Raw genomic sequence first — 27,685 nt, forward strand, 5'->3', positions numbered from 1 at the left:
CAGATTCTGAAAGAGAAAAAGGAATCTAGGGAGTATAACCATTTTAATAGCATTAACACGGCCTATCATAGATAGAGGCAACACTCTCCAGATCTCAATGTTACACTTCAACTTCTCTATCATGTCGAGGTAGTTCAATTTATAAATCAATTTAGGGTCCTTAGGGATGACAACTTAAATATTAAATATTTAATTTTGTCTCCTGTGACTTTAAAAGGAACATGTTTAAGGCATAAATTCGCTTTTATCCCAGTTTATGGTGTACCCATAGAGTTCTCCAAATGATTCGATGCGCTCCAACAGCGGTGGAAGTGACTCTTCGGGGCGTGAGACGAACAAGATGATATCATCCACATAGAGCGAGATGCTGTGATCAACCTTTCCTATGTTTAGCGGAGCAATGGCAGGATGGCTTCTGATACTGATAGCTAGGGGTTCCATAGCAATGGCGAATAGCAACGGACTCAAGGGGCATCCCTGGCGGCAGGAACGTTGAAGTGAAAACGGAGGTGATTTATTGTAATCTGTGAGAACTGAAGCCGTCGGGAACGCATATAGTATTTCAACCCAAGAGACAAAACTCTCGCACAGACCAAACTCATTTATTACTGTCAGGATGTAGTTCCATTCCACTTGGTCAAATGCTTTTTGAGCGTCAAGTGCAAGTATTGCAACTTTAGAATCTTTGTCATGTTTGGAATACATGATATTCATCAGTTGCCTAATGTTGGAAAATGAAAATCTGTCTGCGATAAAACCAGTTTAGTCATGATGAACTATAGTCAAAATGCATTTATTTAGTCTGTTTGCGAGTATTTTAGTAAAAACGTTGAGATCGCATCCGAGGAGGGCAATAGGACGATATGAAGACGGATCTGTTTCATCTTTCTTTAATATTAGGGAGATATTAGCGGAGTATAAAGATTCTGGGAGTCTGCGAGTTTCAATAGAGTGTTTAAACATCCTCAATATAAGAGGAGTAACCTTTTCTGAATAAGCTTTGTAAAACTCCATACCAAAGCCGTCAGGGCCAGCCGCTTTTCCATTAGGGAAGGAACATTTTTATTTATTTTTTATTTCACCTTTATTTAACCAGGTAGGTTAGTTGAGAACAAGTTCTCATTTACAACTGCGACCTGGCGAAGATAAAGCAAAGCAGTGCGACACAAACAACAACACAGAGTTACACATGGAAAAAACAAACATGCAGTCAATAATACAATAGAAAAAGTCTATATACAGTGTGTGCAAATGAGGTAGGATAAGGGAGGTGAGACAATAAATAGGCCATTGTGGCGAAATAATTACAATATAGCAATTAAACACTGGAGTGATAGAAACGAGAAAACGAGTGTGCAGGTAGAGATACTGGGGGGMAAAGGAGCAAAATAAATAACAGTATGGGGATGAGGTAGTTGGATGGGCTATTTACAGATGGGCTATGTACAGGTGCAGTGATCTGTGAGCTGCTCTGATAGCTGGTGCTTAAAGTTAGTGAGGGAGATATGAGTCTCCAGCTTCAGTGATTTTTGCAGTTCGTTCCAGTTATTGGCAGCAGAGAACTGGAAGGAAAGGCGGCCAAAGGAGGAATTGGCTTTGAGGGTGACCAGTGAGATATACCTGCTGGAGCGCGTGCTACGGGTAGGTGCTGATAAGGTGACCAGTGAGCTGAGATAAGGCGGGGCTTTACCTAGCAAAGACTTATAGATGACCTGGAGTCAGTGGGTTTGGCGACAAATATGAAGCGAGGGCCAGCCATCGAGAGCATACAGGTCGCAGTGGTGGGTAGTATATGGGGCTATGGTGACAAAACGGATGGCACTGTCATAGACTGCATCCAATTTGCTGAGTAGAGTGTTGGAGGCTATTTTATAAATGACATCGCCGAAGTCGAGGATCGGTAGGATAGTCAGTTTTACAAGGGTATGTTTGGCAGCATGAGTGAAGGATGCTTTGTTGCAAAATAGGAAGCCAATTCTAGATTTCATTTTGGATTGGAGATGCTTAAAATGAGTCTGKAAGGAGAGTTTACAGTCTAACCAGACACCTAGGTATGTGTAGTTGTCCACATATTCTAAGTCAGAACCGTCCAGAGTAGTGATTCTGGACGGGTGGGCGGGCAGGTGTGGGCAGCGATCGGTTGAGGAGCATGCATTTAGTTTTACTAGCATTTAAGAGCAGTTGGAGGCCACGGAAGGAGAGTTGTATGCCATTGAAGCTCGTCTAGAGGTTACTTAACACAGTGTCCAAAGAAGGGCCAGAACTATACAAAATGCTCTCATCTGCATAGAGGTGGATCAGAGAATCACCAGCATCAAGAGCGACATCATTGATGTATACAGAGAAAAGAGTCGGTCCGCGAATTGAATCCTGTGGCACCCCCATAGAGACTTCCAGAGGTCCGTACAACAGGCCCTCCGATTTGACACACTGAACTCTGTCTGAGAAGAAATTGGTGAACCAGGCGAGACAGTCATTTGGGAAACCAAGGCTGTTGAGTCTGCCGATAAGAATGTGGTGATTGACAGAGTCGAAAAYCCTTGACCAGGTCGATGAATACAGCTGCACAGTATTGTCTCTTATCGATGGCGATTATGATATGTCGTGGCAATTTCCTGTATTACCAAATGATGAGAGATTACAAACCACACACAAGTCAGAGTTATATTATAAACTCCATCTTTAATTATATGAGCTTCACCATAGCCCTTTGACTCTCAGATCWATTCAGTGTCTATAAATGAATTCTCTGAGAGTGCTTACAAAATAATTCTTAGTATCTTTTATAGCAAAGATACACCCCTCTCAACTCACATGATGAACCACAGATCTTAGAAACTTCACAAAGGGCCTTTTACTTGAAAGAGGAGTATCCCATAGCCAGATAGCATTAGCTATAAATTATCGTTCAGTTTGGTCTCTTAGACGAGGTTCTACTTCTCGTTCTTGGTACTTCCAATTACCAAAACATTACCTCATCCAATGGCATATATCAATTGTCAATTCTAGATACTCCCATCTCAAATACACCCCTCTTCTCCCCACTCCTGGAGAGGCTCACTAAGGGGAGTAGACCTCTATGTCATATACTATGAAAGATAAGTTCAACAAGAGAGGGGTGGTATAATGGTTCCAGACACTGCCATACTCCTCCCCCCAATGGGAAAATGAGGGTATGACTGGCATACAGACATAGTGGAGTCCTTCACATGGTTTCACAGATATATTCATTATGAAGACAATGTTCAAACCTGACTTCTCCCTTTCCGATATTCTGCCTATTACCAGACATGTAAAAGACAAGCCTGACCTCTCCCCTCTCTGGGCCCCATGTGACTTTTCCCTAGAGGAGAAAGGAAAATGCAACTGCCAACAGTATAGTCAAAAAGAAGACATTCTAATGACAAGTATAAAGTAAATAAAACATCTTATTTATCTATGTTACCCAACTAATTCTGATTCAGCTATGACAGATATCGTTTAGGACCTTGAGCGTGGCTGAGGTGCACCCACGACCAGCTCGGAAACCAGATTGCATAGCGGAGAAGGTACAGTGGAATTCGAAATGGTCGGTGATCTGTTTGTTAACTTGACTTTCGAAGACCTTAGAAAGGCAGGGTAGAATAGATATAGGTCTGTAGCAGTTTGGGTCTAGAGTGTCTCCCCCTTTGAAGAGGGGGATGACCGCGGCAGCTTTCCAATCTTTGGGGATCTCAGACGATAGGAAAGATAGGTTGAACAGGCTAGTAACAGGGGTTGCAACAATTTCGGGGGATAATTTTAGAAAGAGAGGGTCCAGATTGTCTAGCCCGTCTGATTTGTAGGGGTCCAGATTTTGCAGCTCTTTCAGAACATCAGCTACATACTGCAGAGACAACCTCTTCTAAAGTTATCTCTGCATTTCGCTCCATTTGAGCAGCGCCGCATAAATTAGGTAGGGAAAGGGAATGGAGTAAATCGGAAATTTTTGCGGTATCTGCAGTGGTCTTTGAGGTGTAGAGGTCTTGATAAAACTTTGTGAAACATGCATTAATTTATTTTGGGTCCGTAGTAACAGCTCCTGTACTATATGTAATTATATGAATAGCTCTATTGGCCTGTATACCTCTCAGCTGGCGCGCCAGTAGTTTTTCCGGTTTGTCAGCCAACTCTAAGTGTTTTTGTTTAATCTTTAATAGCATTGTGTTTACTTGGTTAGAGAGAATAGTATTGTATTCATATTTGAGTTTTATTATGTCGTTCAACTTGGAAGATAAGGGCRCTTCCATATAGTCTCTCTCAAGCACCGGGAGCTGGGCCTCAATTTCTAAAAATCTTCTCTGCCTACATTTGTTCATGGTAGCCTCATATAATATTATATGCCCACGCATAACAGCCTTAAATGCCTCCCACAAAGTCGAGTCGGATACATCAGCAGTGTCATTCTGAGATATATAGTCCGTAATTAAATTGGCTGTTTGTTGGTGAAATTGTTCATCATTGAGTATTGTTGGATTAAATCGCCAACTGAATTGAGGCCTTGTTCTGCCGAAATCCATTTGTAATAAAATGGGACTGTGATCGGAAGTTATTATATTATAGAGGTGACGTTAGATGTCAATTTAGAGCCTGTTAAAAAGTAGTCAATTCTTGTGTATGATTTATGCACATGTGAGAAGAAAGAATAATCCTCATCCGTAGGGTGTTGTAATCTTCAAATATCGACGAGGTTCATTGTTCCAATTAAATTATTCAAAACAGGGGTGCAATTCAGTGAAGTGGTAGGGCGAGTAGGAAGCCTATCCATATAATGATCCAAAATGCAGTTAAAATCTCTGCCTGTAATTAAATGTGTGGTTGATAAATTTGGTAAGAGACTGAAGACATTCCGAAAGAACCCTGGTTCATCGAGGTTCGGTGCATAAAGGGTTATAAATGTTACATGTCGTGATAGAATATGGCCTATTACTATAATAAAGCGGCCATTGGGGTCGCTTATAGTTGAAATATGTTTGAATGGGACAGTTTTTCAAAATAATATGGCTACACCTCTAGCCTTGGATGAAAAAGTTGATTGATACATTTGTGATACCCAACTACATTTTAATCTCCATTGCTCTGTATGCTTTATGTGAGTTTCTCGTAGAAACACAATATCTCCAGATAAAGATTTCAAATGTCAGAAAACTTTTCCTCTTTTCAAATTCGTTCTCAAACCTTGTACATTCCACGAAAGAAGGGTAATGTAAAGAAGTAGAGTTATCAGTAGTCATAATAAATAATTATTTGGTCCTCAAATACATTATAATTGTAACAGTAGGGTTGGCGCAACATGTAAAGAGCAAAGGACAAATTAAAAACACACAAAAAAAACATTCTCCACCTCCCTCCCCTGTCCACTTCCCCAAAACGAAGTGGAATATAAATTCCCACATAAACACTGTGGAACTGCTGGACACTACAGGGAGACATAGGTTTCCTAACCAATGTATAGTGAAACTAAATTAGCGTACCTTCAGGTGGTCCGACTGGGCCCCCTCACTCTTATGTCTATAACAATTGCTCTTATAAAATAACTGAATTGAGCCAAACAATGTTGTCAATATGTCCCTACTGGAACAGGGAAATCGGTTAGGTGCAGTTTTACCCACCTGTAGGACTATGACAGCGCTGTCATATCTGAAAACGGCGGGATAAACCGGCCTACCGATCATTGTGAACAGCTGCTCTGGCCGGCCCTAACGGTCCTAGGCGTTGGTGGCTATAGTAGTAATCCTGTCAATGAAAGACWCGGCATCCTATGSTTTTTAAAACACCTTCAACCAAGCAGGGAAGAGGAGGCCATGTTTGATTCCTGCATCTCTGAGCTTCTTCTGAGCTCCATCAAAGGCCTGGTGCTACTTGGTTACCTCAGCAGTGTAGTCTGGGTATATGTTAACCCGAGCTCCGTTGAAGGACATGGGGAATTGCTGGCGGGACAGGCGCAGAATCGTTTCCCTCTCGGGGTCGTGGTGTATTTTGGCAATCATGATGCGGGCAGCGCAGCGGAGAGCCACTTTCGGCCTTGGGGGAAATGGTCAATCCCTAACAGTTTTGGTATAAATACTGCCAAGAACTGTGTTGGTCTGCCCTTCTCAWTTTTTTCTTCCAAGCCTGTGATTTTGATATTTGAACGCATTKAACGTCCCTCAAGGTCAATTAGCTTGAGTTTCTGTTAGTAGCTTTGTTCGCTGTTAGTAGCTCTTCATACTATCCCTTGAGGGTGGTGATGCGTGTCATGTGGTCACCTGCATTTCCTTCCAGATCAATAATGCGGGTTGTATGTTCAGCCAGGGAGGATTGCACTGACTGTAAGGATGAGTCTAGATGATTAAATCGAGTGTTCATGTCCTCTTCCATTTTCTTGATAGCTGCTAATATAATAGTCGGTGAGGGCTCCGAGTCAGGGTTAGCCATGCTAGCCATTACGGCCAGGCTAACGCAAGCATCGCSATCCTCGTCTTGTGCTGTGGTGGGGACTTTGCCGTCTTTCATTTCTGTTTTTGGATTAATTCGTTTTCCCTTGGCCTTGTTTCTCATGGAGTTGCTCATTGTATAATTTTGGTCGGGCAAAAGTAGAACTTAAATCAAATTTAAGCAAGGGTGAGGAGAAGGTAGTCGGAGAAGCGTCTACTCCATGTGGTGCTCACTAGCGTCCCATATTATTATTATTATTTATAAAGAAATATATATATATTTACAGAAGAAAATATATGATGCAGACAATTACATTGATGGAAGCTATAATCTATCTGCTATTATTTAAGCTGATCTACCCCCTAAAACAAAAACTAAAATAATTTGTTGGTAAATGACAAGTCTGTAATGACTGAACAATGTGTGTGCTATATGAGATAAGACAACCTTTCACATGTTTAGGTCTGTTGCTCAATCAAGGAGTTATGATCATATGACACACAAGTGTACAGCTTGCCACAGACTGGGGATTTATGTTCTCCTTTCTTCCTATGACAACAGAATGGAATTTGTTGTGATTGCAGAACTCTAGTTTCACTTTCAGCTTGTTAAATGACAATAGCTTTAGAACTAGTTTAAGACTTATTCGGACAGGTTGCAACAAGGAAAATGGAYGAGAAAACACCGCTAATAATCAAGCCCACATCGCGCACAAGGTAGGCTACAATCAAATAATTTATGTGCTGCTTTCTATCAAAGCCATCAGAGATTCTGACCAAATGCTATTTAAAAAACATGAAGTTTTTTATTCATATTACTTCCTTTTTTTTCATTCACAGCAATGCCAGGCTATACCTCGCTGTTTTTTCTGCTGTTTTGGGGAATTTCAATTTCGGCTATTCCTTGGTGTACCCCTCCCCAGTGATCCCTCAACTCAAAAACAGTGATAACCCCCAATTGAGGATGGACACAGAACAGATAGCCTGGTTTGGGGTGAGTGAGACAGAGCGGGAAAAACAACAGATGACTTCTCATTCAGTCAGTGTCTCCTTCATTAAGAGAATGTTGTCCGATGACAGCCAATAAGATAATGCCTTACCTCAATGATAATGTATTATTTTATTTAAAAAAATAAAGTACAGCTACAGTGGGTAGAAGAAGTATTTGATACACTACCGATTTTGCAGGTTTTCCTACTTACAAAGCATGTAGAGGTCTGTAATTTTTATAATAGGTACACTTCAACTGTGAGAGACGGTGAGAGACGGAATCTAAAAAATGCAGAAAATCACTTTGTATGATTTTTAAGTAATTAACTTGCATTTTATTGCATGACATAAGTATTTGATACATCAGAAAAGCAGAACTTAATATTTGGTACAGAACCTTTGTTTGCAATTACAGAGATCATACGTTTTCCTGTAGTTCTTGACCAGGTTTGCACACACTGCAGCAGGGATTTTGGCCCACTCCTCCATACAGACCTTCTCCAGATCCTTCAGGTTTCGGGGCTGTCCGTGGGCAATACGGACTTTCAGCTCCCTCCAAAGATTTTCTATTGGGTTCAGGTCTGGAGACTAGCTAGGCCACTCCAGGACCTTGAGATGCTTCTTACGGAGCCACTCCTTAGTTGCCATGGCTGTGTGTTTCGGGTCGTTGTCATGCTGGAAGACCCAGCCACGACCCATCTTCATGATCTTACTGAGGGAAGGAGGTTGGCCAAGATCTCGGATACATGGCCCATCCATCCTCCCCTCAATATGGTGCAGTCGTCCTGTCCCCTTTGCAGAAAAGCATCCCCAAAGAATGATGTTTCAACCTCCATGCTTCACGGTTGGGATGGTGATCTTGGGGTTGTACTCATGCTTCTTCTTCCTCCAAACACGGCGAGTGGAGTTTAGACCAAAAAGCTCTATTTTTGTCTCATCAGACCACATGACCTTCTCCCATTCCTCCTCTGGATCATCCAGATGATCATTGGCAAACTTCAGACCGGCCTGGACATATGCGCTGGCTTGAGCAGGGGACCTTGCGTGCGCTGCAGGATTTTAATCCATGACGGCGTAGTGTGTTACTAATGGTTTTCTTTGAGACTGTGGTCCCAGCTCTCTTCAAGTCATTGACCAGGTCCTGCCGTGTAGTTCTGGGGTGATCCCTCACCTTCCTCATGATCATTGATGCCCCATTGATGAATCTTGCATGGAGCCCCAGACCGAGGGTGATTGACAGTCATCTTGAACTTCTTCCATTTTCTAATAATTGCACCAACAGTTGTTGCCTTCTCACCAAGCTGCTTGTCTATTATCCTGTAGCCATCCCAGCCTTGTGCAGGTCTACAATTTTATCCCTGATGTCCTTACACAGCTCTCTGGTCTTGGCCATTGTGGAGAGGTTGGAGTCTGTTTGATTGAGTGTGTGGAGCAGGTGTCTTTTATAAGGTAACGAGTTCAAACAGGTGCAGTTAATACAGGTAATGAGTGAAGAACAGGAGGGCTTCTTAAAGRAAAACTAACAGGTCTGTGAGAGCCGGAATTGTTACTGGTTGGTAGGTGATCAAATACTTATGTCATGCAATAAAATGCAAATTAATTACTTAAAAATCATACAATGTGATTTTCTGGATTTTTGTTTTAGATTCCGTCTCTCACAGTTGAAGTGTACCTATGATAAAAAATTACAGACCTCTACATGCTTTGTAAGTAGGAAAACCTGCAAAATCGGCAGTGTATCAAATACTTGTTCTCCCCACTGTATATTGTCAAGTCAATCAGACAATCCATATACTTGACCCATTCAGTATAAAGTGTAAGATGTAAGTGTAAGTAGCACTATGTCCTGAAACATTCCTCTTTATTTTTAAGCAYGTCCCTGTTTGACTGTGCAGTGACTCTTTCTTTTATTAGTCTATTTTCACACTGGGGGCTGCAGCAGGAGGACTTGGTGCCATGTTTCTGAATGATCTGATTGGCCGGAAGTTGAGCATCATGGTGTCAGCAGTCCCCTCAACAGTCGGGTACGTAAGCTATGTACACATGTTCTGGATGGGAATATACATTTTCTGGTTATTTACTGAAAGAACAAGGAACAAATACATGACTTTGTCATTAAGAGGTATTATGTGTAGATTGATGAGGGGAAAGAAAGTAATTTAATCCAATTTAGAATAAGGCTGTAATGTAACAAAATGTGGAAAAAGGGAAAGGGTCTGAATACTCATATACACTACTACCAAGATGGCGCCGATAGAGATGGCAGCATCGCTTCTAATCCTTAAGAAACTGTGCAGTATTTTGTTTTTTATGTATTATTTCTTACATTGTTAGCCCAGAAAACCTTACGTGTTATTACATACAGCCGGGAAGAACTATTGAATATCAGAGAGACGTCAACTTACCATCACAACCAGCACTACGACCAGGAATACCACTTTCCCAAAGCGGACCCATTTGAACTGATTCCAGAGGCTGACCCAAAACAACGCCGCCGGAGGAGAGGGTGCCGGAGCGGTCTTCTAGTGAGGCTTCGGATGCGTGCCCACCACCCACCGCATCCGAGTACTGTATACTACTCGCTAATGTTCAATCCATAAGTTAACGAAGTMAACAAAATCAGGGCAATATTTGCTTTCCAAAGGCTCAAGGGTGGAGCGGCGCCATGTGAGACGTACTTTTCTGAGCTCCTCACTGGAACATTTACATATTTGATTGGTTTGTTCCAAAACATATGGGCATATTGTAATTTTGATCAAAATACCTTACTGTCACGTCTTTGTCGACGATGTCAGGCACCAACCGCAAGAATCAACCCAAGGCTAATGCTAACAGACCAGCTATCCYAACCAAGGACCATGAGGCTACACCAACGGCTGAACAATACACATCTGAGGCGAATGGACAAGAAGCTATTCTACAGGCATTAACTGAAATGAAGCAGGAATTAATTGACAAAATGGACGAAAATGCTGAGATGCAGTTGGCAGAGCTACAAATTCAGGTTAGCCAGCTGAGAGAGGAGCTGAAAACTTCCACTGAACAGGCTAGATCCAACCATGAGGTACTGGACATCCATCCGCATGACCAGCCTGGAGACCACGGCTAATGGCCACTCAGACTCGATCACCACGCTGGAAAGGCATGTTCTCCAAATGAAAAAGGAAATCAAGGAACTTAAAGAGAACAACAAAAATTTGGAGGCTAGATCCCGTCATATGAATTCACGTATGGCGGGTGTGAGAGCGAGACAAGAGGATGGCAAGCGCACTACAGAGTTCATGGCAGAGATGCTACAACAGGCACTCGGCCTGGATAAACCCCCACTGCTAGACCGCGCACATCACGCTCTACGAGAGAGACCGGGGGGTGACCAGCCACCACAAGCTTTCGTGATAAGATGCCACTACTACCAAGAGAAAGAAGAAATCCTCCGCAATGCAGCCGAGGTCAAACAAGTGACATCCACACTTGGATTCGAATCTACCCTGACTACACTCAAGCGGTTACCAAGCAGAGGGCTATGATCAGGGGCTGTGAGGGAATCCGTTATAGCCTATGGTACCCTGCGGATTTGAGGATAACAACCCCAGATGGCGTTTGGAAAAGCATCTCAGAACCAGCGCTAGCTAAGGATTTCATTTTGAAGAATTTGACACACAAGTGAAGATCGAACACAACAGTAATTCAGTTCTCTTTCTAATGTTGGGTGAAATTCTTGCCTAATAAACCAAGCTAGGAAGCAACGGGCTATTTGGCAATCTGGAGGTAAACTATGCTAGCCAGTTTAAGGACTGAACCGGGCCATCCAGCTGCATGGACGTTACTGTTGTTGATCTGTTAACAGACTGGTTACTTGTGCTGCAAGGGACTGTAACTCCACCTGGAGAAGATGGGTAACTAGCTGTGACGTTATGTGAATTTTTCCAGTAATCATAATTTTTGATTATGATGGCCCATGTTAATGCCAGATTAATTAGTTAGCTAACATTTATGTTACAGATCTGACCTTTTTAACTAACGTTAGCTGACATCACTTGTTCTCAAGCTCAGATAATTCGGACTAGAGCACATCAGCATTAATATTCATGATGCTTAGACCAAAAGTGAAATAATACTTTAGTAATTTTGTTATTTTGCTTAGATGGCTACCTACGTAGTAGAGCATATATTGCAAATGATGTACATCTAACGATCTCACTAGTTTGTTTAGCTGTCATTTTTTGAAGCAACCATTAGTTTACGTATAATTTACAGCAAAGGGTTTCCCTTTTTTGGTTTAATGCTGGTCTTTTGTTTCTGTATCGTTAATCCATGGTGCAAGCGCAACGCAGCCATAGCTGGTATCTTTCCCCTGCATAGTTTGGAGTTATACATCTACTTTCATTGGTTTAGTTTGAGTTCTTAATTCCCCTCCGTTATTATATAGCTCAGTGTAGCCTGTAGCCATGAGGCATTTATACAAATCTTCGCATTACATGTCATACCAACTAAATTCACTAGAGGGCATACAGGTTAATGGTATTGTAACAACCCTGGGTTTATAAGCGMGGAAATCGAGTCTGCCACACGAGCATGCTTTTGCCGGCACAGTCGATAGMGCGCCGGATCTCTGGCTAGAAGGTTGAGGGTTCGAGACCTGCTCCCTGCCTGTTTCATTACATTGGTGTCAGAAGTGAACGGACCTTGCATCCACGGCAGTGCGTGTGCTTGGCCGGTGAGCGCGTTCCTGTAAGACGTAGAGTCGCAAGCTAGCGCGAGGACGCGCTCTTTGAAAGGAGGGAGTAGTGTAACGACCCTTGGTTAAGCGTGGAAATCGACTCTGCCGCATGAGCATGCGGCACAGTCTATAGCGCGCCAGATCTCGGCCTAGAAGGTTGTGGGTTCGAGACCTGCTCCCTGCCTGTTTCATTACAGTATGATTATTGACCTTCATAGCCCTGCTATTTTAGCAATAAGAGCGGGTTGAACTGGGTGATTTGAAAGGGGCTATTGTGAATTGCGGCACGTTACAGTATACTCAAATCTGTTTGTTATTGTTATATTTTTAAGGGAGTTTTGTTTCCTCTCCTTTTAATAACCTCACATTACACAGTCAACAGGCTATCTTAAATTAACAAACATAATTGAAGTGTTACAGAACACAAAAGTAACAGGGTAACCACACTGAGATATTTACTCTCAGACACTATAAATTACATAAACATGTACATTGAAAGTTTGTATGTTATGCCGTATGGCTGACTTAGAATATGTGGACAACTACAAATACCTAGGTGTCTGGTTAGACTGTAAACTCTCCTTCCAGACTCACATCAAACATCTCCAATCCAAAGTCAAGCTAAGAATTGGCGTTTCTATTCGCGCAACAAAGCAATCCTTTACGTCATGCTGGCCATAACAACCTTGAAACTGACGCATCCTACATATGCTCGCTTCAGGTGATGTCATTACAAAATAGCCTCAAACCTAACATAATAATTGGATGCAGTCTATCACAGTGCATCCGTTTTGTCACCAAAGCCCCATATACTACCCACCACTGCGCGACTTGTACACTCTCGTTGCTGGCCCTCGCTTCATACTCGTCGCCAAAACCCACTGGTTCTCAGGTCATCTACAAGCCCTGCTGGGTAAAGTCCGTCCCTTATCTCTGCTCGCTGGTCACCATATAGACAGCACGTATCTGTAGCACGGGCGCTCCAGCAGGTAATCTCTCTAGTCACCCTCCACATAACACCAATATCTTCCTTTGGACCAGTACTCTCTCCTTCCAGTTCTCCTGCTGCCCAAGTGTACTGGAACGAACTACATAAAATCTCTGAAATTGGAAACAGCCTATCGTCCCTCACTAGTTTAAGCTACAGCTGTCAGAGCAGTCATAGATTAACGGCACCTGTACGATAACACCATCTACATTTTTAGCCCAAACAACTCCTCTTTACCTACTGTATATTTTATTAATTTATTTTGCTACCTTTGTCCACCATTTTTTCTGTCTCTACTTTGCACTTTCTTCGCTGCCAAACCAACCAATTCCAGTTTTTTTTTTAGTTTTATTTTACGTACTTGTGTGTGATACTTCACTTCACCTTCCATGGCCTTTATAATTTTTATTTATTTTTATATTCTATTTTATACATAAATTTTGTTATGCCTTCACCTCCTTATCTACCTCCACTTGCCACATTTGTATATAGACTATTTTTTTTCACTGTATATTGATATATTGTTTGTTTTGACTCCATGTGTAACTATGTGTTGTATCGTATGTGTCGAACTGTTGCTTTTTCATGGCCAGGTCGCAATTGTCAATGAGCAACGTGTCCTCACAATTCTGCCTACCTGGTTAAATAAAGGTTAAATAAAAAAATAAATAAAAAATAAATGGCAAGGAATTCACTAAGCCATCTGCGTGTGTGTGTGTGTGTGTGTGTGTGGTGTGTGGTGTGTGTGTGTGTGTGTGTGTGGTTGTGTGTGTGTGTGTAGGTGTGTGTGTGTGTGTGTGGTGTGTGTGTGTTGTGTGTGTGTGTGTGTGTTGTGTGTATTTGGATACGTTCTGGTGAGGCTCAGTCTTCTCTCATTTGGGGAGAGGCAGTACTGGGTGTTAGCTGTCATACTAGTTCTCCTCAAAGTGTAAATTAATGTTTTTATTTAAAAAATATATTATATTACTATATTTTTTTATTTTGTTTTATGTCCCCTTGCAGAGGGTATCAGAGAGAGCGTCAGAGGTTTTCAAAGGTTTTAAAGGTCCTTACTCTTAACTATGGCATTGCCAAATAGGCTAGGCAGGCAGTAGCTAAATTTGTCAGTTGAACACGAGCGGTTTGAACCACCCAGGTCAAATGTAGTAAGGTATTTTCCCATTACAGAAATTAAAGGCAGATATAGTGTATCTCCAGGAAACACATTTCGCTATTATGGATCATTCTAGACATAAAACAGGGAGGATTCTCACAGATATTCCATTCCAATTTCATGCTAAATGCCGTGTCTCTGCATATCTTTGGATTCCAAGAGAGTGTTGTAGGATTCGTAGAGCCGAGGGTGATATCGGACAAAAATGTCCGTTTTGTTATTGTGTAGGGCAAACTATTCAACATGCCAGTGGTATTAGCCAATATTTATGCCCCTATTTGGGACAATGACCAGTTTTTCTCACTCCTCCCAGATCTGAACACTCACCAACTTATACTAGYGGGGGATTTGAACTGTGTCCTTCACCCCACAATAGACCGCTCTAAAGTGGTATTAGGGTCCCTTTCTAAATCAGCACATGTTATTCATTCTTTTAACCAGGCATATGGTGTAACAGACACCTGGAGATTTAAAAATCATACATCTAAACAATATTCTTTATTTTCCCCAGTCCATTAGACATACTCCAGAATCAATCTTTTTCTCCTAGATAACAAGTTGCTCCCGATACTAAAGTCCACTGATTATGAGGGTATTGTCATCTCAGCMCAGTGGTAATGGTACTGTGTTTTACTGATAACGTTCTCCCACAACGCACTTGGCGACTCAATCCACGTCTCTTCTCAGATGAAGAATTTAACACATATATATCGGCCCAAATAGATTTTTTCCTTGAGATCAATCGGCTACCAGAGACAAGTGTGTGCATCCTATGGGAAGTGCTGAAAGCATACCTACGTGGCCAGATCATATCATATAATGCCGGGGTGAATAAGAAGAGATCAGCGCGTCTTACAGACCTTATAAACGACTGATCAGAGGCACTCAACCACGCCATCTGCAGACTTCTATAAGGAGAGAATTACATTACAGACTGAATATGATATTAAATCGACCGGTTTAGCAGAGGACCTCCACTTAAAATCCAGACAAAACCACTATGAATATGGAGAATGGGCCAGKWAACTTCTTTGCCATCAACTGAGTCAATCGGCAGCAGCTGGCCTAATTCCTGAAATCACAACCTCGGCAGGTGTGACCACCTCAGACCAAAAGTGTATTAATGATCAATTCAGACATTTCTACGAGGACCTTTACTCATCAGAAACAAATAATAGATCTCTAACCACACAAGTTTTTAACGACCTTGGAATTCCTGAACTAGATCCGGAAAACAAATCAGATCTTGAGAAGCCCCTCTCTGTAGCAGATTGACCGGGCAATAGAATCAATGAAAAGCGGTAAGGCCCCGGGTCACGATGGTTACCCAATTGAGTTTTACAAAAGATGATCTTCTAAGCTGAAACCCTTTTTATACGATGTTTATGCTGAGGCACTCAAGCAGGGGTCACTACCCCCAACCATGTCACAGGCTGTAATATCAATTCTCCTGAAAAAGGGGGAAGACCCGCTGAAATGTGAGTCCTACCGACCCGTTAGCCTGCTTTGTTGTGACTATAAGATACTTACCAAGGCTCTGGTTATTAGATTATAAGCGGTTATGCCCACAATAATTCACCCCAATCAGACAGGCTTTATCACAGGCAGACATTAATTTGGTAACCAATATTCTTTACTCACCAAATTCTTCCCCCACTCCAGAAGCCCCGATCTCTCTGGATGCCCAGAAGTCCTTTGACCACATTGAATTTGAATACCTTTTATATGCACTTGAAAGATTTGGATTTGGCCCTACTTTTGTCTCGTGGATAAAGGCCCTGTATTCATGTCCTCAAGCATCTGTTCATACTAACAGCACTCTCTCACAATATTTCTCCCTGCATAGAGGAAATAGGCAGGACTGTCCACTGAGTCTTCTCCTGTTTGATATAGCCATCGAACCCGTAGCCATCTCCCTGAGAGGCGGCGCGGGGATGACAGGTATAAGTCGAGGAGGGCAGGTCCACAAACTGTCTCTGTATGCTGACTACCTTCTACTGTATAACTCAGACCCCATCACATCTATCCCAATCGCTATTCATATACATTTTGCAATGTTTCAGGTTACAAAATCTATTTCACAAAAAGCTTACTCTTTCTGCTCAATAAGCAAGCAATAGATCTATCGTTGGATTAATTTCCTTTTATGGTAGCTCTCATTACTTTCACATATTTGGACGTCTGTGTGACTCGGAAATTCAAAGACCTGTTAAATTTTTTATTTAAAGCCGCCTTGGAGAAGGCTAAGCAAGACCTCAATCGCTGATCGACACTCCCCATATCACTCGCTGGCTTTCAACTCGGTCAAGATGGTCATCATGCCAAGATTCCTGTATCAATTTCAGACTATTCACATCTTTATAGCAAAATAATTTTTTAAAGAACTGGATAGACATACAGTATATCTACTTTCATTTAGAATAAAAAGATCCCACGGTTGCGTAAATCATTTCCCTACCCAATTTCCTCCATTACTATTGGGCTGCTAATATTCACAAGATAACCTTTTGAGTCTCAACATTCTTAGAGGGGGAAGGTGTGATCCCTTATGGAAATGCACTCATGTCAAACATTGTCCCCGATCTCCTTAGTCTGTGCACCCCTACCATTGAGAAAACATTACCACTCAAACAACCCTATTGTGAAAAGTTCACTCAGGATATGGTCTCAGTTTAGGACTCACCGTGGACATAAACAAGCTATCTCATCCATGCCTTTTATTTCCAACACACTCTTCACGCTCTCCCTCATAGACACAGCCTTTCAGCTATGGTTTCAGAAAGGATTGAAGAGTGTAAAATACATTTTCCATGAGCGTATACTTACCTCCTTTGAACATCTAGTTAGAGAGCACAGTATACCCCAGACGCACTTCTTCAGGTACCTGCAGATTCGTAACTTTACAAGAAAGATTTTTCCCTCATTCCCATCTCTCCCAACCACCAGCTGGCTTGATGAATGTCTGAACCTGGATCCCTATGTAAAGGGACACATTTCTAAGCCATATGACATTATTCAGAATATTGCATGCCCCTCTCTTGACCATGTAAAGCGTTCATGGGAGGGAGTGTTTGGAAGCAAGATTTCCGATATCACCTGGCATTCTGCAATTGACAGGATACACTCATCCTCTATCTGCATTAGATATGGGTTACTACAGTTTAAAGTATTTCATCGCGCACACACTTGCACAGGTAGACTTGCCAGATTGTATCCAGAAATAGAACCAACCTGCTCTAGATGCCATCAGGCACCCGCCAATCTGTATCACACGTACCGGTCAGGCCCGACACTAGTTCCATTTTGGTCCTCTATTTTTGAGACTTTCTCATATATGCAATAAGGGAATTTCCCCCGATCCTTCTGTTGCTATTTTTGGGGTAGCCCCCGAAGGGCTTACTCTTTGTAACACCCACGGAGACGCCACAGCCTTCTCGTCCCTTCTGGCACGCTGACTTATTATTTTTAAGTGGAAGTCAGGTACCCCGCCATCGCATGCTCACTAGGTTAGGGATGTTATGGCCCATCTTAAACTTGAGAAGCTAAAATGTTCCACCTGTGGCTCCTCTCAAAAGTTGTATAAGATCTGGCAGCAATTTCTAAACTACTTTGAGAGTAACTTCTGCAATGAGAACTTAATATAGCCTCTTCATCTAACCCCCCCATATCCTTTTATTATTTCTTATATGGTGTGTCTGTGTGTATGTATGTATATATGTATATATATATATATAAAAAAGAAACGTCCTTTTTTCAAGACCCTGCCTTTCAAAGATAATTCGTAAAAATCCAAATAACTTCACAGATCTTCATTGTAAAGAGTTAAACACTGTTTCCCATGCTTGTTCAATGAACCATAAACAATTAATGAACATGCACCCGTGGAACGGTCGTTAAGACACTAACAGCTTACAGACGCGTAGGCAATTAAGGTCGCATTTATGAAAACTTAGGACACTAAAGAGGCCTTTCTACTGACTGAAAAACACCAGAAGAAAGATGCCCAGGGTCCGCCTCATCTGCGTGAATGTGCCTTAGGCATGCTGCAAGGAGGCATGAGGACTGCAGATGTGGCCAGGGCAATAAAATTGCAATGTCCGTACTGTGAGACGCCTAAGACAGTGCCCCAGGGAGACAGGGCAGACAGCTGATCGTCCTCGCAGTGGCAGACCACGTGTAACAACACCTGCACAGGATTGGTACATCGAACATCACACCTGCGGGACTGGTACAGGATGGCAACAACAACCGCCCGATTTACACCAGGAATGCACAATCCCTCCATCAGTGCTCAGACTGTCCGCAATAAGCTGAGAGAGGTGGACTGAGGGCTTAGAACCTGATGTAAGGCATGTCCTCACCAGACATCACCCGGCAACAACGGCGCCTATGGGCACAAAAACCCACCGTCGCTGGACCAGACAGGACTGGCAAAAAGTGCTCTTCACTGACGAGTCATGGTTTGTCTCACCAGGGGTGATGATCGGATTCGCGTTTATCGTTGAAGAAATGACTGTTACACCGAGGCCTGAACTCTGGAGTGGGATCGATTTGGAGGTGGAGGGTCCGTCATGGTCTTGGGCTGGTGTCACAGAATCGTTGGACTGAGCTTGTTGTCATTGCAGGCCATCTCAAATCTGTACTTACAGGGAAGACATCCTCCTCCCTCATGTGGTACCCTTCCTGCAAGTGCATCCTGACATGACCTCCAGCATGACAGTGCCACCAGCCATACTGCTCGTTCTGTGCGTGATTTTCTACAAGACAGGAATGCCAGTGTTCTGCCATGGCCAGTGAAGAGCCCGGATCTCAATCCCATTGAGCACGTCTGGGACCTGTTGGATCGGAGGGTGGACCAGGGCCATTCCCCCCAGAAATGTCCGGGAACTTGCAGGTACCTTGGTGGAAGAGTGGGGAAATATCTCACAGCAAGAACTGGGAAATCTGGTGCAGTCCATGAGGAGATGCACTGCAGTACTTGATGAAGCAGGTAGCCACACCAGATACTGACTGTTACTTTTGATTTTGATCCCCCTTTGTTCAGGGACACATTATTCAATTTCTGTTAGTCACATGTCTGTGGAACTTGTTCAGTTTATCTCCAGTTGTTGAATCTTATTATGTTCATACAAAATTTACACATGTTAAGTTTGCTTAAAAAGACGCAGTTGACAGTGAGAGGACTTTTCTTTTTTTGCTGAGTTTATATATATTTGTGTGTATGTATGTATGTATATTATATGTAATTTTGATTATTTAAAAATATATACAGTATATATATTTTGTCCAACAGCTGTTGCATAGGATAGTATCAAGGTAGCTTGTTGCTGTATTTATGTTGTTGCTGTACATTATGTACTGTCTTAATATCTATTTTTAAAAAACAATAAAAAAAACCAATTGCAAAAAATAGTTGCTTTCCAAAGAGATATCCGGGATTGTAACATACTCTGTTTCACGGAAACATGGCTAGCTGGGGACATGCTGTCGGAGTCCGTACAGCCAACGGGATTTTCAGTGCATCCCGTCGACAGAAACATCTCTCCAGTAAGAAGGGCGGGCGTGTATGTTTCATGATTAACGACTCATGGTGTAATTGTAACAACATACAGGAACTCAAGTCCTTTTGTTCAACTGACCTAGAATTCCTCACAAGCAAATGCCAACCATATTATCTCCCAAGAGAATTCTCCTCGGTTATCGTCACAGCCGTGTATATCCCCCCACAAGCGGATACCAAGACGGCTATCAAGGAACTTCACTGGACTTTATGCAAACTGGAAACCATATATTCTGTGGCTGCATTTATTGTAGCTGGGAATTTTACCAAAGCTAATTTGAGAACTAGGCTCCCTAAATTCTATCAGCATATCGATTGCAGTACACAAGCGAGTAACACGCTCGACTATTGCTACTCGAACTTCCGTGATGCATACAAGGCCCTTCCCCACCCTCCTTTTGGCAAATCTGACCATGACTCCATCTTGTTGCTCCCCTCCTATAGGCAGAAACTAAAACAGGAAACGCCCGTGCTTCCGACGTGGATCCAACGCTGGTCTGACCTCTTCAAGATAGCTTCGATCACGTGGACTGGGATATGTTCCGGGTACTCTCAGAGAATAACGTTGACGTATACGCTTACTCGGTGAGCGAGTTTATAAGGAAGTGTATACGAGATGTTGTACACACTGTGACTATTAAATCCTTCCCTAACCAAAAACCGTGGATGGATGGCAGCATTTGCACAAAACTGAACGCACGTACAGTACCACCTCATTTAATCACAGTAAGGAAACTGGAAATATGGCCGATTACAAACAGTGTAGTTATTCCCTCCGTAAGGCAATCAAACAAGCAAAGTGTCAGTATAGAGACAAAGTGGAGTCGCAATTCAACGGCTCAAGCACGGGACGTATGTGGCAGGGTCTACAGACAATCACGGATTACAAAAAGACAGTGACGTCTTGCTTCCAGACAAATTAAACAAATTCTTTGCAAGCTTTGAGGACAATACAGTGCCACCGACACGGCCCGCTACCAAAGACTGTGGGCTCTACTTCTCCGTGGCTGACATGAGTAAAACTTTTAAACGTGTTAACCCTCGCAAGGCTGATGGCCCAGACGGCATACCTAGTGCATCCTCAGAGCATGCGCAGGCCAGCTAGCTGGTGTGTTTACGGACATATTCAATCAATCCCTATCCCAGTCTGCTGTCCCCACATGCTTCAAGATGGCCAACATTGTTCTTGTTCCCTTGAAAGCTAAGGTAACTGAACTAAATGACTATCGCCCCGTAGCACTCCAGTCTCTCAAAGTGCTTTGAGAGACTAGTCAAGGATCATATCACCTCCACCCTACCTGTCACGCTAGACCCACTTCAATTTGCTTACCGCCCCAATAGGTCCACAGACGATGCAATCGCCATCACACTGAACACTGTCCTATCCCATCTGGACAAGAGGAATACCTATGTAAGAATGCTGTTCATTGACTACGGCTCAGCATTCAACACCATAGTACCCTCTAAACTCATCATTAAGCTTGAGACCCTGGGTGTCGACCCCGCTCTGTGCAACTGGGTCCTGGACTTCCTGACGGGCCGCCCCCAGGTGGTGAAGGTAGGAAACAACATCTCCACTTCGCTGATCCTCAACACTGGGGCCCCACAAGGGTGTGTTCTCAGCCCCCTCCTGTACTCCCTGTTCACCCACGACTGCGTGGCCATGCACGCCTCCAACTCAATCATCAAGTTTGCAGACGACACAACAGTGGTAGGCTTGATTACCAACAACGATGAGACAGCCTACAGGGAGGAGGTGAGGGCCCTCGGAGTGTGATGTCAGGAAAATAACCTCTCACTCATTGTCAGCAAAACAAAAGAGATTATCGTGGACTTCAGGAAACAGCAAATGGAGCACCCCCCTATCCACATCGATGGGACAGCAGTGGAGAAGGTGGAAAGTTTTAAGTTCCTCGGTGTACATATCACCAACAAACTGAAATGGTCCACCCACACAGACATTGCCTCTTTAACCTCAGGAGGCTGAGAAAATGTGGCTTGTCACGAAAACCCTCACTAACTTTTACAGGTGCACAATTGAGAGCATCCTGTCGGGCTGTATCACCGCCTGGTACAGCAACTGCACCGCTCACAACCGCAAGGCTCTCCAGAGGATGGTGCGGTCTGCACAACGCATCACCGGGGCAAACTACCTGCCCTCCAGGACACCTACAACACCCGATGTCACAGGAAGGCAAAAAAGATCATCAAGGACAATAACCACCCGAACCACTGCCTGTTCACCCCACTTCCATCCATAAGGCGAGATCAGAACAGGTGCATCAAAGCTGGGACAAAGAGATTGAAAAACAGCTTCTATCTCAAGATCATCAGATTGTTAAACAGCCACCACTAACACAGAGAGGCGGCTGCCTACCTACAGACTTGATATCATTGGCCACTTTAATAAATGGAACACTAGTCACTTTAATAATGCCACTTTAAGAATGTTTATATATCTCGCACTACTCATCTCATATGTGTATAATGTATACTGTATCCTCCAGTATCTATTGCATCTTAGCCTCTCTGTCACTGCTCATCCATATATTTTATACTTATATATTCTTATCTGTTACGAGAATTATGTTCTCAATGTTCATAAACCCAATTCAATTAACTACTCAGCCTGAAACCCAGAATTTGTAAGAAACTGGTTGAATGAAACAGACGGAGGCCCAGCTACGATAGTCAGAAAGCTTATTTACGAGAGCGCTAGTTCGTTGTACAAAACAATTCATTTTATACTATCTCCTTACGCACATACTTTCACACTAACATACGCACACACATTCACACTAACATACGCACACACATTCACACTAACATACGCACACACATTCACACTAACATTAGCACACAATGTCCTGCTACCCAGCCAACAAAGATTAGGGGAATCCGTGAGACTTACTCCCCATCCTCCCTCAAGATAGGGAGACCCGGGGAAGTACTCTCAGTGGCCCCAGCCAAGGTCGGCACCGAATCTTGCTCAGACAGTCTGTTTTTAAGATACTATAATAGACATAACCTACACACCCGGATATATAATTCTACTGACTAAAACCACACACACCATTAGAATAATCTCATGATTCTAATCAATTTCATACAATCATATGGTTTCAGGGTGGAATATTCTAATCATTCACATGATCAAATAAATTCCATTATCATTATCCCATTCCTTTACTAGATTGTGTGTATTAGGTTTTGTTGTGGAATTTGTTAGATATTAGGTTTTGTTGTGGAATTGTTAGATATTACCTCGGGTCTAGAACCATAAGCATTTCACTACACTCGCAATAACATCTGCTAACCATGTGTATGTGACCAATACCATTTCATTTGATTGTATTTACAAAAAAGCCCCAATGCATTAGGCCACATTACATTGGTGATCATAAGGTAATTATTAACAAAGTGGTTTGTATAAAAATGCAAATATTTGTCGTTGATTACCTCCTTCCAACCTTTACAGGTACATTATGATGGGAGGGGCACAGGCTACTTGGATGCTACACCTGGGCAGGTTCCTGACTGGTATCGCTGGTGGCATGACTGCTGCTTCCATACCTGTAGGTCTGATAATGTTGTGTGCTCTCAGTGGTGGAAAAAGTACCCAATTGTCATACTTTAATAGAAAATGACTCAAGTAAACGTCACCCAGTAAAATACTAGAGTAAATGTCTAAAAGTATTTGGTTTTAAATATACTTTACTATCAAAAGTAAATGGAGTTGCTAAAATATACTTAAGTATCAAAAGTAAAAGTATAAATAATTTCAAATTCCTTATATTACCCATTTTCATGTTTTTTATTTATTTATGTATAGCCAGGGGCACACTCCAAAACTTAGACATAATTTACAAATTAAACATTTGTGTTTAGTGAGTCCGCCAGATCAGAGGCAGTAGGGATGACCAGGGATGTTCTCTTGATAAGTGTGTGAACTGGAACATTTTCCCGTACTGCTAAGCATTCAAAATGTAACAAGTATTTTTGGGTGTCAGAGAGAATTATTGATTAAAAATGACATTATTTTCTTTAGGAATATAGTAAAGTAAATGTTGTCAAAAATATTAACAGTTAAGTCATTTTTTGGGGTATCTGTACTTAAGTAGTACTTTAAAATATTTTTACTTAAGTACTTTACACCACTGTGTGCTCTTCTGATGCTTTATCCAATAACAAAGAGTTAGACCATTTAGATACTGCTGTGGACTTCAGAATATGTCCTTAGTAAACTGGTTAACCTGATCTGTTGATGTGTCCTGAAATCCCCTCTCCAGGAAATATAAACCCATCTTAGACAACAGGCTTATGGGCTTACTGTCACACCTTACATTAGTGATGATGTTGTTGTGTTCTCTTCTCTTGCACTGCTCCAGGTGTATATATCGGAGATCTCCCACCCCAAAGTTAGGGGAGCTTTGGGATCGTGCCCTCAAATCACTGCTGTGTTTGGAGCCCTGTCACTCTATGCCCTTGGTAAGAACCAATCTCCCTCTGACACATCTCATACATGGGTAGATACTGTAGGTGGCCATCCAGGAGGTCTATGTTGCTGTTAAGATTTTTGAGTTTGTATGCGTTTGGTGAAGGGCTGGTGCTTCCGTGGCAGTGGCTGGCTGTGGTGGGGGAGATCCCAGCTCTGCTCATGCTGCTGCTGCTGTGCTTCATGCCCAACTCTCCCCGCTACCTCATCATCTGTGGCAAACAGGAGCAGGCCTGCAAGGCCCTGGAGTTTCTGAGGGGGCCCGACTCAGACTTCATGACAGAGTTCAACAGGATTGAACTCAGTATCTCGTCTCAGGTACACAGACAGTACTTTGGTTTGACTGCCTCCAAAGACTTACTGTAGATGTTCGGATTGAATACATTTGGTGTTTCTCCTTTCCTCCAGGGAAGAATCAGGTGGTCCGATTTGACAACACCATTCTACTACAAGCCCATCCTGATCTCCATAGTGATGAGGTTCCTTCAGCAGATGACTGGCATAACTCCCATCCTGGTGTATCTGGAGCCCATCTTCCAGAAGACTGATGTCTTCCTGGTACGTGTCTATGGGGCTTTTCACACTACTGAGCCAAACCAAGCTGCACTGAGCTGGTCTGGTTACGCATCTACCATAGTTTCTGAAACTGTGCTGGAATTGTTGGAAATATCTGAGCAAGCGCAGTTTGGTTCAGGTTGGCACGATCGTGAGAAAAGGGTAATGGATTAGGTGGGATCAAGTTAAACTGTATCAGTGTAACAGGCGTCATTGTGCTGCTTAGCAGTATTGCTTCCCCGCTCACATCTTTACCGGTACTTGGTCTTGTGCCCTCTGCCTCGCCAACACACGTAACCGCCCTGTTTGACAACATACTAACCAGCTGCGCCACAGAAAAGCTAGCAATTTGGCTGCGCCAGTGGAGACATTTCAAACTGTGGGGTGAGCTTACGAAACAATCTGTTAGATCAGCAAATGGCTCCTTTACCTCAGTACCTTGATGATACAGAACATGTCATTTATAACCGAGGACATTTTATATTACCTTTGCCAATTGAAAAAAATGCATCCACTTCGATCTAGGAACCTAAGTATGATGCTGCGCTGGTGGGAGCAATTCGGCTGCTGTCTGTGGTGATTGCTGCCAGTTTGATGGACAAGGCCGGAAGGAAGGCCCTCCTCTATACCTCAGGTGGGTGCGTTCGTAGGCCAAGTGAGAATAACATGTTCCGTACTCTGACAGGGACCAGAGTCATGCTTTTCAAACGAGTAAAGCCAAAAAATCATCACTGAGCTTAGAGAATAGGCCCTTCAGAAGTGACCCACAGATTTAATCAGTGTACCATAAGTGTAACTGTGTTATCGTGAATTTTTTAAATAAAAAAAATAACATTTTTATTGACTGCATTTCTGTTCACTTGTTCTTCCTCTGCAGGGTTCCTGATGTTTCTCGCTACCCTTACAATGAACATGTACTCCTACACCACCCCCTGCCCCTCCGGTAACCTGACTGGTACTGTGCTCCCCACAGACCTCATAGCACAGCAGGGGGAAGCTGCCTTCAACGCCATCACCCTCATCCCATTAATAAGCACCATGGTCTTTATATTTGGTAAGAATCTGAGTCTTGATTGAGGAAATACATGTTTAATGCGTAATTTCCCAAACACACTCAACACACTTGGGTGGTTTCACATAGGCCTGCTGTAATCTTTTTTGCCYGTGCTGCTCCGTTCTCATCAAGGTTATGCTCTGGGATGGGGCCCAATCACTTGGCTTCTGATGTCTGAGATCTTGCCTCTGGGAGCACGGGGGGTCGCGTCAGGCCTGTGTGTGGGGGTCAGCTGGTTGACTGCCTTTGTCTTGAGTCATGTCTTCATTCATGTGGTGGTGAGTTCATTGCTCCATTACTCTGACTACTAATCCAATGTGTGGGTACATTTTAATGACAAATATTTAACATACTACAATTAACATAAATCTTCTTACTATGACATTCAAAGACTGTAATTGCCCTACCCATCTCTTTAACTGAACTTGAGGGGATCTGGGTTAGCATTTATTGCATTCAATTTGGAACCGGGCTGCCTCCTGGGCTTGAGCTGGGTGCCTGTTCTGGCCGACTGCGAAGTTGGTTAAGCACGTGGAGTAATGAATATGATTCTGTGTTTTCACATGCAAAAGTGATTGCTTTTGATTAAAATGCGTTATCTGCCTTCCCAATGAAAAACTAGTTTTAAAATTAGAGCATGTATTTTATGGAAAAGAGATGAATGTATCTGAACGATGCACTGTTGCATTGTTGACAATATGATAGAGCAGCTGCAGATTACCGGTCACGTAACGGGCCATAGCCCGGTTCAGCCTGGGACAGCTTAATCTAATCCCATCCGTGTATGTTGTTAATGTGAAATATTCATCCTTGTCCCTTATACATTATTACTCACCACCAAACAACATCCCAAATTACAATCCTACATTCAAYGACTAATACAAAATGGTTTTGTGTTACAAAGCTCTTGTAATGAGATGTTGTCCATGTTTTCTACAGGAGACCTATGGACTGTTTGTTCCGTTCCTGTTCTTCTCGGTGGTGTGTGTGGTGAACATCATTTTCACCGCCGTGTGTGTCCCTGAGACCAGGAACAGATCACTGGAGGAGATTGAGAACTATTTCCGGACTGGACGCAGTTTCACCATCATTGACACATAGCACCTGTTTGCTGTTGATTACTGGAGCATTGTGGACTTAGTGGACTTCATCAACATGAGGCAGTCATTTGTATGAATTGATTTTATTCAGGTGTTCAGTTCCGGGATTTAAATGTTTGTTAAAGCACAAAGACACTGTTCTTGGATCTTAATGATATAGTTTTATTAATCACTCATACATACTGTATATTTCATTGTAAAAGGACATTACATACATACACATGTGAAAATACCATGGTCTGCCTGTCAACTTCATGTACCTGTAACAAAAGGTTATAGGGAATGGAGTTCAGACTGTCAAAGTAACACACAGACAAATGAACCATAAACCAGTTTCAGAATTAGATGGCTCAATTCCCTTTAGGTATTCAAACTCACCCTTACCCTTTGCCTTCTTCCACAAACAGCAATGAGACATTTTCTTTTACAACAAAAAAAAGTGAAGATGATCATACACAATTACAGTGGCAAGAAAAAGTATGTGAACCCTTTGGAATTACCTGGATTTGGTCATCAAATTTGATCTGATGTGCTTAAACTAATAACACACACATTATTGTATGTTTCTTGTCTATATTGAATACATAATTTAAACATTCATAGTGTAGGTTGTAAAAAGTATGTGAACCCCTAGGC

At 42.6% G+C, this 27,685-nt stretch overlaps 1 protein-coding gene across 1 annotated transcript; it reads left to right on the top strand.

Annotated features, from left to right (window-relative positions):
- Positions 1 to 7,023: 7,023 nt before the first annotated feature.
- slc2a6 (solute carrier family 2 member 6) lies at positions 7,024 to 27,140 on the top strand. Its single transcript, XM_024001248.2, has 11 exons — positions 7,024 to 7,151; positions 7,275 to 7,428; positions 9,339 to 9,448; positions 23,324 to 23,420; positions 24,234 to 24,333; positions 24,447 to 24,658; positions 24,749 to 24,898; positions 25,421 to 25,529; positions 25,773 to 25,949; positions 26,082 to 26,227; positions 26,889 to 27,140. Exons 1-11 carry the CDS (start codon positions 7,105 to 7,107, stop codon positions 27,048 to 27,050), a joined length of 1,464 nt encoding a protein of 487 aa, XP_023857016.1. The 5' UTR covers positions 7,024 to 7,104; the 3' UTR covers positions 27,051 to 27,140.
- Positions 27,141 to 27,685: the final 545 nt, after the last annotated feature.

The sequence above is a fragment of the Salvelinus sp. IW2-2015 genome, linkage group LG15 (assembly GCF_002910315.2).
Source record: "Salvelinus sp. IW2-2015 linkage group LG15, ASM291031v2, whole genome shotgun sequence".
Classification (NCBI taxonomy): Eukaryota; Metazoa; Chordata; class Actinopteri; order Salmoniformes; family Salmonidae; genus Salvelinus; species Salvelinus sp. IW2-2015.